General features: G+C 38.3%; 1 protein-coding gene across 1 annotated transcript in view; it reads right to left on the reverse strand.

Annotated features, from left to right (window-relative positions):
* The window catches only part of plch2a (phospholipase C, eta 2a), a 215,864-nt gene that overhangs the window by 44,832 nt on the left and 155,602 nt on the right, over positions 1-15,430 (reverse strand). Inside the window, exons 5-6 of the mRNA XM_053316848.1 lie at positions 5,630-5,800; positions 128-221 (exon numbers count right to left, since the gene is read on the reverse strand). Coding sequence (XP_053172823.1) covers positions 128-221; positions 5,630-5,800 — 265 coding nt within the window. The remainder of the gene's footprint in view (positions 1-127; positions 222-5,629; positions 5,801-15,430) is intronic.

The following is a 15,430-nucleotide window of genomic DNA, read 5'->3' on the forward strand; positions in this document are numbered from 1 at the left end:
AACAACAGTGAACATAAAGAGAATATTTATGATGTAGGAAACCTAGATGAACCACTGCTGGATTCTTCACTAGAAGAAAACTAGCAAAGAGTTTAGTTCTACATACAGAAGCTTAAAGTTCACTTACCATCAATACCCAGAACCCCTTCCTTCTGGTTCTCAGAACATGGCTCAAATTTGTTGATAATCTCCAGGCAATGGTCCTTGGTGACTTTGGTCATCTACAAAGTACAGAAATACACATCATGCAGTCATAAAACTTACTTCCTCTGTACATTATGAAACAGAATCATAACTAATGTATGGGAAGATTCAACATTAAGAAGAATTATTGAGAAGTGACTGAGTTAAGAGAGCTTCCTATAGTCATGTTTCATTCAGTCCCAGCTACACGATTTAACAGTGTGTCTGGTAGCTGATCTTTAAAGCCGCCTGATTGGTCTATCAGATTCCCATATGTATTGACCATTTAAATGAGGGGGGGGGGGGCTGGGTACAGTCTAGTGAGGGTTATTTCCATTTTAGAAAATATTTTTTATTCCACTTGTACAGTAGTGAGTATAGGGCAAGTGTCTATAATTGTGTTAAATGGGGCATGTTTGCTACCAGGTCATAATAATCCAGGTGAGAGAATACTGTGTAGAGAGTGGATCCAAATATACTCAGCAGAGGTTAGTCCACCTCCATTACCAATGAGCTCAGCACAGGCACACATACACACATTGGACTGAAGAGGTTTCGCTGAATTTCAACACAATCATTTGAAAAAGAGTAGGTCATAAAATGATATAAAATGATCATAGTAATATACATTGTGTTTTACTTTTTTTATACTCCTAATACTCCTGAAAAACTAAAATTGAACATTTAAGAAGATGAAGAGTCTAATTCTTAACCAAAGTGTTGGACAGAATTACTTTTTGACCAGATGGTGGCGCTGGATGAGAGGTCAGAAGATAGAGGTCAAAGTTAGAGGATCATCAAAAGCATTAGTATACATCATCTGGGAACCATGAAATGTGCTAATATGTATGAAATGTGTATGTTGAGATATATCACAGCACTTGAGAACACTTTGTGGTTAAGATGTTTCCTCTACAGAACCTGAATATAATAAATAAAGGTTTAAGACAGTCTTACGGTGTTGTACATGATGAAAATAAAAATGCCAAACAGCAGATTCTGTTTAGATCTATATAGAAACCGACCTTTACTCTTATGTCCCCTGTTCCCTGGTTGATGCAAACTCAAGCCTCCCTCCATGTTTACTCCATCAGTACAGGTTTCATACTCACCACTCTCCTGCTCTCAGTTTTTATTCACTCATTGCAACACTGTTTCCATTCACTATTTATTTCTCGTCACTTCTATTTTGCCATTTTTTTGGATCTGTGAAGCTACTTACTGTGAGTTAAAAAATGTTATTCATTTTTTTTGGAGGCTGTGGCTCAGGAGGTAAACAGGTCATCCACCAATCGGAAAATTGGCGGTTTGATTCCCAGCTCCTCCAGTCTTCATGTCAATCTTTCCTTGGGCAAGATACTTAACCCCAAATTGCTCCTGATGGCTGCACCAACAGTGTATGAATGTGTATGAATGGGTGAATGTGACATGTAGTGTAAAACTGCTTTAAGTGGTCAACAAGGCTAAATAACCATACCAATTACCAATAAATCTGCATGAAGAGTTGATTTTTACTGATGGTAACTAATTGATGATCAAAGAAACTGCAAGGAATTTTAAATAATTTTGAAAAAAACAAATCACTCCCTTTTAGGCTTTTTGATTGATATGTTTGTGCAACTAGCGTATCTATCTTTAAATTTAAGAGCAGACCTATATCGATAAGCTACATTTAATATTTAGTAGAGTTTAATCTTTAATAATACATGACATTTTCATATATTGGTTTGCACTAATATGGAAGATGAGAAGGAAAGTATAATGATCACTCTAATCATGTTACCATCAGTCTTTGTACTAATGTGGTCCAACTAACTTCATAATGTTTCCTTCACTTCTGAAAGCAAACATAGAGCTTAGGTTAGATGGTTTGGTCTGGACTGCATGGGGACGGACAGGGATTGTTATTTGAGGCACAAACAAACAGATCAGACCAACGAAGGCTGTGCTTAATGACACTCTGCTGCATCTTGACATTATTTCAAACATATCACTTCACAAAACTGCTTCCACCATTCTCCAATACAAAGAGGAGGTGAGCCATCGTATTCACAGTGTCAGAACTAAATGCTGAGTATAATTGGAATACACCACAGCTGAGTGGAGCTGACATCTCACTATGCAAACAGAGCCTTCTCTTTTAAAAATGATGGCGAGAGTGCAAATTAGCTGATGGAGCACACACTGGGCGTTTAAAGAAAAACAAGCAGTTACGCTCATTAGCTCGTTTTTCTTTCCCGAGCAACGGTATCATTAGCAAGGAGATGTGCTTCATGTGAAAACCCTTTCCAACTGCTGCTGTTATAAGAGTTGTGAAGGCACTAATGCTAACGTCCCTGCAGGGCCCTCGCTGCCTACATTTACCCACACTGAGCACCACTTGGCCAGTCACTTACTGTTCTAACCTCCAACCACACACAAGCTAAAAACAAGGACTCGGTATTTTAAATGGCAGAACAATCACCAACTTCTACACAACTTTCCCTAACTACCCATGAAGGAATTTAATTTGGATAGGCTGAGTACACAACCCTGGATTGGTAAATGAGATGACTGAAACATAAATATTCATTTTCAGATAAGCATAATGTCTTTTTATTCCTGAAAATAAGCTTTCAAAGGAGCAATTATTCTGTTGTCTAAGACCCATCCTCCATTCTATCATCAATTGTATTCCTACTATCACCAATTTCAAAACTATTCTACATGTAACAACTTTAAACTCAGGCCTCCTGTGATCATGGGTTCATATGGAATGTGTTTCCATCTCAATATTTCAATTTAGCACCTTTTAAGAAAAAGGTAAAAGGTTTGCTTCTATCACTGCAGTGTTATGCTAATGGTTTGTCTTTGCAAACAACCCACTGATGCTAATTTAAGTATTCTTTGTGCATTTGTACAGCATATAATGAAATCTATTATCTTGAGAAATCTTAATCTGTCTTTTGACCTTCCTTTTAATAATTTTAATTTTCTCTTTTTTCTTTGATTAATGCAATCCCTGCACTGGAGCCTTGATTAAGTCCCCTTGAGGGTTTTTTGCTCTTCTCCATCACATCTTATGTTGTGATGGGGAAGTGTTATGTGTGTGTATCTGTATTATTTGTATACATGTAAATTAATAAACATCTAAAAAAATCTTAAAGAACATGTGCAAGTAAACATATTATGTGGCTCTTTTTAAAATGCAACAATACCTTAAAATGTAATGGTAACTTAATAGTTTCTAACCAGAACAGAATCTAGTTAGCCTAGCTTAGCATAAAGAGAAGGCAGTGAGCCTAGCTCTGTCCAAAGTTTCAAAAAATCCTCCTAACAACTCGTTTAAAGTGAACAAACATGTTGTATGTCATTAATTAGAACACATGTAAAAACAACCATACATCTTACTGAAAGGAGTTTCCTGCTGAAACCCTCTTGACAAACAACAGTTTACTCATCTGGCAAGCATTAGTATGCAGTGTGTCCTGCTATGGCATGGGTTGATCTCTATGGTTGATCTCTGTGCAGACTACACAACAGCCAATGCACCCAGCCAAGAAATGGTTCCTGCACATCATTTCTTCTAAATCCACAAATTGTAGGCTAATTCTTACATTTCTGTTTGTAGAAATGAGAATGAACACATATTCCTTAGTAAACTTCAGAGGCGTTGGAAAAGGTAGCTGTTTCCCCCTGCCTCCAATCGTATTGCTAAGCTAGGCTAACAGTGTCCTGTTATGTACTTACAGTAACACACAGACATGAGAATGGTATACACATCATACATATTTTTTTAAATATTCTAGTGACAAATCTGGAATAAATGGTCATATGCAGTCTGCAGTCGTCTCATCTTCAACATCAAATATTACACATTGAGTTTGAGTGTAGTTTTTTTTGCAGATTAGCAACCTGACCGGAGGCCTGTACTACGAAGCTGGATTTTCTCTTATCGAGGTAACTTCAGGGTTAACTCTGGGTTTTCCGTACTAAGAAGCTGGTTCACTTCTTACCGGGGTAAATCACCATGGTAACTTATGCTGAACGGCTAACCTGCTCCGGAGCAGGTTATGTTCTGGATAAGAGATCAATGAGTACAAAAGCACCACCTCCTGACCAATCAGTTCTCTTAGAAAATGACCTGCCCATTCTTAAAAGATCCTGTCAACATTGGTACGTGGATCGTGAGAGGAGCGCTTAGGAGAATGAGTTTTTAGTGATAGATGCAATTTTTTTAATTGGCCAAAATATATATTTAAAAAATAATCATTGAGGCACGTGGGGGATATTATTCTGTAGGTTTGACATCCTGAGATCAAAGTGTCAGGGAGCATAATAACTGTATTTATTATTGTAATTGTAAAAAATTGACGAAAATATATATTTGTAAAATAAGCCTTGAGGCACATGAGGGATATTATTCTGTATATTATACAGTTGGTGTGACATCATTCACTCAAATGGTTGAAGCCATAATAGGTTTGTATTTTGAATGTTGAATATTAAACTAACTTAATGTCTCTTATGAAAGGAAGGGCACTGAGGAAGCGATCTGCCCCAAACGTCTGTGCCGTAATAAAGTGGCATTGTGTGATCAGAGTGCTGTCCGTTTATATTGTCTGATAAATTAATATTGTATGATCTCATGAATTTACACATTAACAGAGTCGGCAATTTTCTGCCAGCATTCCTTCCTGGCTTTTGCTGCAGCAACAGTGTTGCTTTTGGCCTGGATGATGTGTTTGAATTCTTCATATTGTTGAAGAATAATTGTCTGCTCCTCCATGGTAAAGTAGTCTGCTCTGCAGGGTTTCTCCATGTTTGTGATTGGTCAGACGCTGCAAACACCTCCCCTTTATGTGAGCGCGCAGAGATCCAGATTGGAAAACCCTGGGTTGATTTACCGAGTTGATAACCAGCTTCGTAGTACCGCTTATCCTAGACTGCAAATATCTGGAAGTCAACCCAGGTAACGGAGAGATATCCTGGATAGGTTAATCCAGCTTCGTAGTACAGGCCTCTGCTGTTCACTGTTTAGCTGGTTGTGCTAGAGCTAACCTCCCATGCTCTACTTACAAACTGTGTTCTAGAACAGCTGCAGGCCAGCAACTATTGACTTTCAGTGTCCCATTTGGCTAGTGATACAACTTAACTAATTGTTGATTAGAAAATATAGCAAAAATGTGGTATTAGCGAATATTTCCTTGTAACAATCAATAATGCATGATTGATTAAACATAGGTTGTGCTACATAGAGATGTTACTGTTAATAGTAACAGTCTAGGCACTGCTCACTATCATAACAGTCATGTCAGTGATGATTTTCAGACTGTCCTGGAATTCCTGTTATTTCTATCCAACATATACCAGTGAGGGTTAAAAATAGCAATTCTTATCTTGTCGGATTTTGACACATCCACACTGCTGCTAGTTTGCAGGTTTTAAATGCAACTGAAATGAGTACCTTCTGCTCAGTCTCCAGGAAGCGGGCCAGGTCGTTTGTGTCGAGGTGATCTTTGTGGTTGCTGTAGGTGAGCATGAGAAGGTACAGGTCCCTGCGGGTCGACATCATCTTGTAGAAAGAGCAGAACTCTTCAAAGTCCAGTGTTCCCTGCTTGTCATCTGTGTCTGCCTCCTACACGCCAGGCAAAAGGAACACTTTTAGTTTTCTAGTAAGTTTTAGGGATGAGGATTTCCAGCAAAAACACTATTACATATTCACTGGGAACTATGCGAATATTATTCAAAAGGTAGCTCTCTGCACACACTCTAGATATGCAATAATAGATTTTTTTAATGAGACAGATAACTTGGGCTTAACAAATACCACTAAACTTTGAAAACCTTTGCTTTTGACAAAGCTTAAGGAACATCTTTAGATCTTAGATTTTATTATCTTCAAATACCTACTCAGCTGGATGTACAACAAGTCAGCTGATGAAAGGCTATGACAAAAGAACTGCAGTGGCTCAAACCATGACCCATGTAATCATTACCTCAGTTTAGTGAGGCAGTCTCATGTATGACCAGCTCCATATATACCAAGCACTGGAGCCACACACTGTAGGGCAATGATGTGTGTGCTAGTTGGAGCTTGGTCTATGAGCAGCTCAGTATGTACACAGTGGGCTTAGAACACTATATTATAGAGTGATACATTAATCCAACATGACATGAGTTTCTCCCTACATTGATAATATTAGATTCTACAGGCTAACTAGTCCATATTGCTTATATTAGATGTCGTGTGTTGTGGGAATACTTCAATAAAGAGCAATTGACTTTGTTCCTTCATGCTTTTGGGAATAAATGTATCCCACAGATGAAGGCACAGTTAAAGAAGTGTAGAGCTGCCCTCCTTTCCACAGTTAAAGAATTTCAGTGAGAGAAATTGGTCTAAATAATAATCCAAGAGGCGTTCACAACCAGCATTTAAGTTCCAACCACTTTAAGGGCTACAGTATTTTTGAGATGTCTCAGTTAACATTTTAACTTGAGGGTGGTGCTACTGTAACAGGATGTAAATTCACATATAACTCATAAGACCTTAGTATGCTTCAAACAAAGTTCTTATTTAATTGCCTGACCATGTCTGAAACCTTTTCCCAATATTGGAATTGAAAGCCTAAGTCATGATGTAACATCCAGGCTAGCCTCTGTTCCACTATTACTGCTACCTTTCATTCTGCATTTTGTGCGGAAAAACTAACCATACAGAAATGATTAGTCAAAGAGTATTTTTTTATGTCTTAAAATGTGTAGAGAGGATTTTTAATCAGTAATCCACCATTACCAATTCAGTGGATCTTTAAAAAAGAATTGGCAGTTTTATCCACTTCTTATCTTTTTGGGGGGTTTCTTCTGTGCTTGCTGTACATTTGTCCACAGTGCAAACCTCTAGTACTGGACAGTAATGGTAACTAAGCATGTTGCTGCAGAGATGGTGGTGTGCAGTTCTAAGCACAGACCCATTAGTTCAGTCTTCTGAACCCTAACTCAAAACTTGCTGCATAACACATTCAGCCTCCCAACTGTTATCACCATGATGCTGATCTACAGGAAACCAAATGACTCAGAGACGGAAGATAAACACTTCACATCATCAGACTCGGCTGTTGGTTTTTGCGTACATGTCACTTACTGGTCGTCACAAGTGACAGGCACAGATGCATACAGAGAGTATTACTCATATGTCAAGTTATTAAAGCACTGAGACTGCACTCATACACATTCATTTTACTGTTATGTTTTAGAGCTGACGACAAGCATCACTGATGACCAACACTGATAAAGTCAAAAAATATAAAAACACAGTGGTGACCCTGCATCATTATTCACTCTGAAGTAAAGGAACTCTTTTCAAAAGCAATCCTCTTATTCAGAACCCATCTCAGCCGTGGGTGGATGATAGAAAACAGCGGAAGCAGAGCTAAAGTCTTTTTATTGGACAGAAAACATCAATCTAGTCTTATTCATTCCCATTCATTATGTATGAACCAGCGCACTTAAGTTGTTAGCAGGCTTGTTCTTGGTGTTTTAGTGTGACAACTAATATGGATTATTTCAGCAGTTAGAAGTGCAGCTTCCTCTTCCTACACATCCCTCCTGCTACAGTACAGGTACATCTGCGAGTCTCCACTGCAATAAATCATTGAGCAAAACCTCTGCTGGTGAAGTCTGCTTCTTTGTTCTCATTTAGAACTGTAGTTATACTTCACTATCACATCCAACCAACTTCCTGTGAGTCATGTGCACCAGCAGCACACTACACCTCTGCCCTGTCAACACAAGTGTCACAACACTGTAAGACTTTGTTGATACATCAGTGGAAACACATTTTCCTGATTGACTTTCAGATCAAGGCCTGATGGCCCTCCGACATTATCCGTCGATATTTACTTAAAAATGTGCTATCGGGAAGTATTGGTATCGGGTTTTTATAACCAATGTTTGTTCTGTAGGCTTCAGCATTTCTGAGCCTGCATGAACGCAGCATGGGACGTTTACCGGCGCCCGCTTGATGACGTATAACAACAACAACAACACTGGACTCGTGGGTCAATAACCGTGGCTCACCGTGTTCAAGTTCATAGCGTCCACCACCATGTACACGAACACACAAACAGAAATGAGGTTTACAGTACCTCCTCATTGTCATTTTCTCTGTCCCCCCCCCCCCCCCCCCCGGTATATCAGTATCAGAACTAAGAGTTGGACAATATCGGAATATCAGATATCGGCAGAAAATATCGAGTCAATATCGAGCATCCCTACTAAATTGTAATAACAAATGTGCTTTTTGAAAAGGGCCATTTCATCTAAATTACCACTAACAGTATCTAACCTTTATGATCGTTTTGGTTTCATTAACATAGTAAGATATCTAGACTTCAACAGAAGCATCAGTGAGTGTGTTTTGATACACACTTTTGATAGGGACTGTTTCTTTTGTATAACGAGGTTAAATAAAGACTGTTTGCAACATTTTCAAACCTGAATTCTTTTAGGAGTACTTGAACATCCCTGGTCACTGTCTTTATCAGCAGCATGTTTTTATTGTAGTTGTTTGTCCTGATTTTTGTTGTTTGGTTTTTATTCATTTTCTTTGTTTTTAGATGACCCAAACCAGATTTGTGAAAAACTGCATTGAAATTTGGGTTCACCTTAGTTTTCTATTGAACACAGTCTTCCTGTCTGGCTTAAATCACAGTAGATGGGTGTGTACAGGCTAATGTGTGTCTACTTGGCTTTCCATCAAAAGAAAATGCTTGGAGCAGTTGCTCTCTGACTGTCAGGACGCTCAGTGAAAAAATGAGGAAATTATGTCTAAATGAGATTTTTTTTTTTCATACTGAAAATGTAGATATGGCCTTTGTATAGGCGGAAGTATTTTAGGTTGACTTAATTATAACAGGCTATATTATTCACTGAACAGAGCCACCTGGAGTCATTTCATTCTGATTTAGAAAGCTCATTTGACTTCTGCTTCTATTTTCAGTTTATTATTATAAGTCTTTGATGAGGCCTCCTGGTGCAGATAAAGAACAATATCAACTCAAATAAAATATATTACTAATAACCTTCATGCAAAATGTAGATTCTGTTCACCATATGATCATCGTTATTCCATTTATTAGGCAAGGCAAGGCAAGGCAGTTTTATTTATATAGCGCATTTCATACACAATGGCAACTCAATGTGCTTTACATAAAACAGAAACATTAAAACATACAATTAACCCCCCCCCCCCCCCCCCCCCCCCCACACACACACACACTAATAATAAAAACAAAGTACAGAAAAATAGAAAGAGAGAAATAAGATGCTAGAATAGAGCATTAAATATAAGATTACAGCATAAAATAATAATTAGCTTAAAAATCATTAAAAGGACAAAGAGTGCAAATGAAAGATTAAAATGTAAAGTGCTTTAAAAGAGCTCAATCATAAGCTCAGGAGAAGAGAAGTGTTTTTAACCTGGATTTAAAAGTGTTCACAGTTGGGGCTGATTTCAGTTCTGCTGGTAGTTTGTTCCAGTTGTGTAAAAGCTGCTTCATCATGTTTAGTTTGAACTCTGGGCTCAACTATCTGACCTGAGTCAGTAGATCTCAGAGCTCTACTGGGTTTATATTCTACTAACATGTCATTCATGTATTCTGGACCTAAACCATTCAGTGAATTGTAGACCAGTAGCAGAACTTTAAAATCTATTCTATAGCTGACTGGGAGCCAGTGTAAAGACTTTAGAACTGGAGTAATGTGCTCTGATCTCTTTGTTCTGGTTAAAACTCGAGCTGCAGCGTTCTGAATGAGCTGCAGCTGTTTAATGCTTTATTGTGGGAGTCCAGTCAGAAGAGCGTTACAGTAGTCGAGTCTATTTGAGATGAAAGCATGAATCAACTTCTCCTGGTCTGTTTGAGACATAAAACCTTTCACTCTGGATATGTTCTTAAGCTGATAGAAGGCTGTTTTGGTGACTGATTTGATGTGACTGCTGAAAGTCAGATCTGAGTCTATCAGCACGCCATGGTCCCTAATTTTTAAAGAGAGTGACTCCAGATGTTTACTGACAGCAATCCTCTTCCCTTTACTGCCAAAACAATGACCTCAGTTTTGTCCTGATTTAATTGAAGGACATTTTGGTTCACCCAATTAGTTACTTGCTCTAAACAGTGACACAATGACTGTATTGGACTGTGATAGTCTACATTAGAGTTCTGCAGAATTTGACCCAAGGGCAGCATATATAGACTGAACAGAAGGGGTCCAAGAATTGACCCCTGAGGAACTCCACGTCATAGCCACTCGATCCGATTCATAACTTCCAATGGTCACAAAATAACTCCGCTCTTCCAAGTAGGTCCTGAACCAGTCTAGGACTGTTCCGCTGAGTCCTGCCCAAGTTTCCAACCTGTTCAACAGTATACTGTGGTCCACAGTGTCAAACGCAGCACTGAGATCCAACAGGACCAGAACTGACACCTTGCCTGAGTCAGTGTTCAACCTTATGTCATTTAACACTCTAATAAGAGCTGTTTCTGTACTGTGGTTAGGTCGGAAGCCTGATTGAAATTTGTCAAAAAGGCCACTGGAGTTCAGGAAATTACTGAGTTGATTAAAAACCACTTTCTCAACGATCTTGGCTATAAAAGGAAGATTTGATATAGGTCTGTAGTTGGTTAACATGGAAGCATCCAGCGTTCTCTTTTTGTGGCTTAATGGCAGCTACTTTTAGGAGTTTAGGAAACACACCTGATTTAAGTGAGCTATTTATTACTTGTCGCAAATCTGTTTGGACAGAGTTCACAATAGTTTAAAAAAAGTCTGATGGCATTGTGTCAAGACAGCATGTTGATGGTTTTAGATGCTGTACTGTTTCCTCTATGGTTTTACATGAATATAAGGTAATGAGCTTGAAATACTTGTTATTTAGCTGCTACTTCTTGTTGTTGTTTTCATTGAGATAAAATCTATTTCTTTTTCCCGCCATGATTTCAATGTGCCAGCAGCAGCTGACTCAGATCGTCTCTCAGTGAGAGCCAGACTGGTTACTGTCAGGCAACGATGGTACAACAGCTGCTACTGTGAGTACAGATGTGTATCATGGCATTAAAGTAAGAAGTGCCGTGAAACTCTTGTTTTTACTCTTTGGGAACATTTTAGTGAACGAAACTCACCCACAAACAGAACAGGGAGATGTTGATTATGCTAACGATCATATCTCATGAACAAATTACATTCATCAGACTATAATAAACTATTACACATTTGTCCAGTTATGATGAGTTTGGTGAATTCAACTTTTAGAAACAAACGTAAGTGGTTTAGCAGTGTTTCCCCTATGCGCCGCTGTTGAATTCTCAGCGCTGCTGCAAAAGTGACTGTGCTTGAAGTAACGTGACGTTAACTATTTTGATCACTTGCTCGATCTCATTAGAAGTTGCTAGCAGGCTAGGCTTCATAACACAACCTGCCCCCTCCCTTCATAAGCTACTGAAGTAGAGGGAGGACAAAAGCAGACAACCCGACTCTCCTGGACGTCCTGTGAGTCTCCCGCATATTGATAGCGGCTCCTTGACACCCGCAAAAGAGACACAATCTCCCGGAATCTGGAGCGAGCAAGCAACAGCGCGCACTAGAGAGTGCCTGCGCGCGTGCACAAAAAACGATGGGTTTTCTATGGCTTTTGCGCATCATATCAATGATATAATGTCACTGTGTGGATCATTAACCTTGTGCTCCCTGGTTATAGTTAGTGAACTATCAGCTTCTATCTGCTCAGATCTCACAGTCAGCAGCAGGAGAGGATGAGAGCAGCCTGGGAATCTAGCACACATAGTTTGTATGGAAGCCTAATGATGGAAAAAGTAAAACTGACTACAAAAATGAACCATTATTATTATTTATCTCTTATTTACAGAAAATACCTAATTTTGTGTAGCATACATGTGTATGTTATTTTGTTAAAGCTATCAGACATTAACATTTACAGTAGTTGTTTTGTTTACATTATTATTTATAATCTAATATTACTTTAACAACTCAGGGACTAGCAGTAACATGTTTGAGCACTTTTTTGCATTGTCAATTTTAAATAATATTTTGTTTTTGAATGAAGGGGTGGAAATTAAAAGAAATTTTTTTTATTCGATTCATCGATTAATTGATCAAAATAATCGACTGATTAATCATTTATCAAAATAATCGTTAATTGCAGCCCTCATTTTTTCTTCTGGGGTAGCACACCCCCGGAGCCCACTAGTGTTGCTAGGTTACCGCACACAGCACCGCTGCTACAAACATTTCTAGGGGAAACACTGAGTTTAGGCAAAGAATGAGAAAATATTCCTGCATGAAGTGACAGCGTTTACTGAAGGTGATGAGATGTTGGCTCCACATCAAGAGGAAGGTGAATAATAGACAAGCATCACTGAGCACAGCTGACCATCAAGTAACACAGTATTCTACAAGTTCTGAATGGACAAAATTCTAAACTGTCATATCTCCTCTCAGTTTACTGGTTTCATCCTTCAGTCAACACTCAGCACTCAGTCTTCCCTGCTGACAGTCTACTGAATGAACGGCTTTTGTTTGGTTTTTAGTTGATGTACACAGACGACTGTTTAAGATGATGCTGAATTTGAACTGAACATTCCTTATATTTTGTATTATGTGGACAATTTAGTACAAATTGGGGCACTTCTGTTAAAGACCGTGTAAAGTGAATTCAAACATTTTCTTCTAAACACATTAAATAGGTCATAAATGTATTTCTAAAAAAGGTGTAAAAAGCATTTCAACCATTTAGATTTGAATTGTGGAGCTAGGCTTCACAAACTGTGTTTCAAGAGTTAGCCAGTTAGCTGCCGAGTTAGGCGATGAGCTAGCAGCTGAGTTAGCAGCAGAAAGCTCTCAGACGTAGTGTCCATGTTTCGGGTAGAGGTGGTGACTTTGATTGACAGGTGACACTTGGTAGGGGGCGGGGTTTCAGCGAACTCGGCGGGCACTCCCACAGCGTTTGGGAGCAGAGAAAGAGGCTGAGTTTTACACAACTTTGAAGCCTAATTTCATATATTTGGCGATTTTTTTAATCATTCAAATTTGGCAGGGTGGTTAACAACACACTTTTCTGTGGTATGTCAAACTCAGAACACATATTTATTCTTATTTTACATGGAAGAAGCTTGAGGTTGTGTTACATGGACCAAGATATTCAACACTATAAACAACATACACTTAAGCTTATGTTAATATGCTGGGATCCTGTAACATGCTGTACAGTAGTTCATATTATCTTCTTGACCTGTACTATGATATGCAAGTAGTAGCAGTCACCCTTTGTACTGGGAACTGTGAAATACTCAGTTTAGCAAGATAAAAACACGGTGATTTTTAAAGTCCAGAAATTGAGTTGGCTGTTAACAAATGAAGCATAGAGAGAAAATGACTTCAGTGGGATAAGATGTAGATATGTAACATTTCTTCTCGGCAATTTGTTGTTTTTTTTTCTCTTTCAAAAGCTTTGGTACAGATGACCTGAAGATGTTCTGTAAAATAACAGTGTCACATTTGTTTAGCATGACACAGAAATATAATAATGTAGAGAATATTACTGGCACTTTGAAGAACTGAGTATATTCTGGACATTTAGAGATAAATAGTTTTTCATCTCTGTTCTGGGCTTTAATCTTGTTAAAATCACCTCGTATTATTTGGCTTCATTGTATTTTGTGTCTTCCGACCTCATTTATTTTGGTGATTTCTGTAACCTGGCTGCTGTGACACTGCAATTTCCCTTTGGGGATTGATAAACTGCTCCAACTATCCATCTTGGATCTATGTCTATGTTGTGCTATGATGCTATTCTTCTGACAGGTTCTGCTTTATTATTTGTCTCAGTTTATATGAAAACAAAATCTGTCTAAAGGCCTGATAGAAAAGAACAGTTTCTGCACACGTAAACACAGAATGAAGATCTTTGAACTGATTAATAAAAGTGTGTTATGTGTTGGGTTGTTACTGATAGAGCCTGGCAGATACTGGAGTTTTAGAGCTGATACCGATACAGATATTGGGGGGAGGTTACTAAGATATGTAAGGGTGGCCGTGATATTTAACTGTTTAACAATAAACATTATTGTTAAAAAATGACATCAGTACTCTGAAATAGTAAAACTTCACTGGAAATTGAATTACTATAAATTACCACAAACAAAAACTAAAAAACATCTGTACGTATATATTAATTTATGTAAATATAAGTACATAACTTGAGTTAAGAACACACACAGAAAAATATATCTGTACATATCGCACAACATATAGGCCGATACCAATATATCCGTGATAGACTGATATTGATCGATAATATTTGCTGACCAATACATCAGTCAGGTTCTAGTTACTGATACTATTAGGGGTAAATAATACAGACAACTAATATTATTACTAGTTATTTCATCTACTGGACTTCAATATGTGGAACTTTACTTATTTACTTAGTTAAATAAAAGGCAGGTAATTAACTGTTACATACAGTAGGCTATATATACACTCAGGTACTATTTGAAACTGGAGTTGTTCTAATATCTAGGCTTCCATCTGATGAATATGGTTGGACAAAATATTAGAAACATCTCAAAGAATGAAAGGACTGAACTTTCCATGGTAATTTATCTTCATTAAAATGTGAAACATATGCAGCAATGTGCTCTGACATGTTATCACATTATCTACACTACTGGTACAGAATCATCAATTACCATCTTCAAACTGGAAAGAGGTCAGATCTACAGTTTTCTTGTCTTGTAAGTAGGTTAAGCCGAGAAACTAGTCGAGAGACTGTCAACACACACATCTTCATGAATGTCTACACACATGCACACACGCACACACACACACACACACACACACACACACACACACACACACACACACAGATTTGTCCCTTGTGTGTTTATCCTGCATTACACCAGAGGCCATCTGTGTCCCAGCAGCACCATATGGGTGTCCGTCAACAGGCTGCTGGGCTTAGTGATAGTAAGCTGGCTAGCTGCTCTGCATGAGGAAGGCTAAAACAACACACTTAACATGGCAGCATGCTAATCCCACTGCTGAGGAATAGTGTTAGTGGCTGAGCAGCTTGTTAGCCAACATCTGTAGCAGTATCAATCAATGTGTCTTTACTACTCATTCACAATCTGCCAGCAGTCTCATGCAAACCTGCTGAACCAATTTCCTTTAATTGGAGGTGGTTAAATTGTCA

Source organism: Scomber japonicus, chromosome 4, assembly GCF_027409825.1.
Source record: "Scomber japonicus isolate fScoJap1 chromosome 4, fScoJap1.pri, whole genome shotgun sequence".
NCBI lineage: Eukaryota > Metazoa > Chordata > Actinopteri > Scombriformes > Scombridae > Scomber > Scomber japonicus.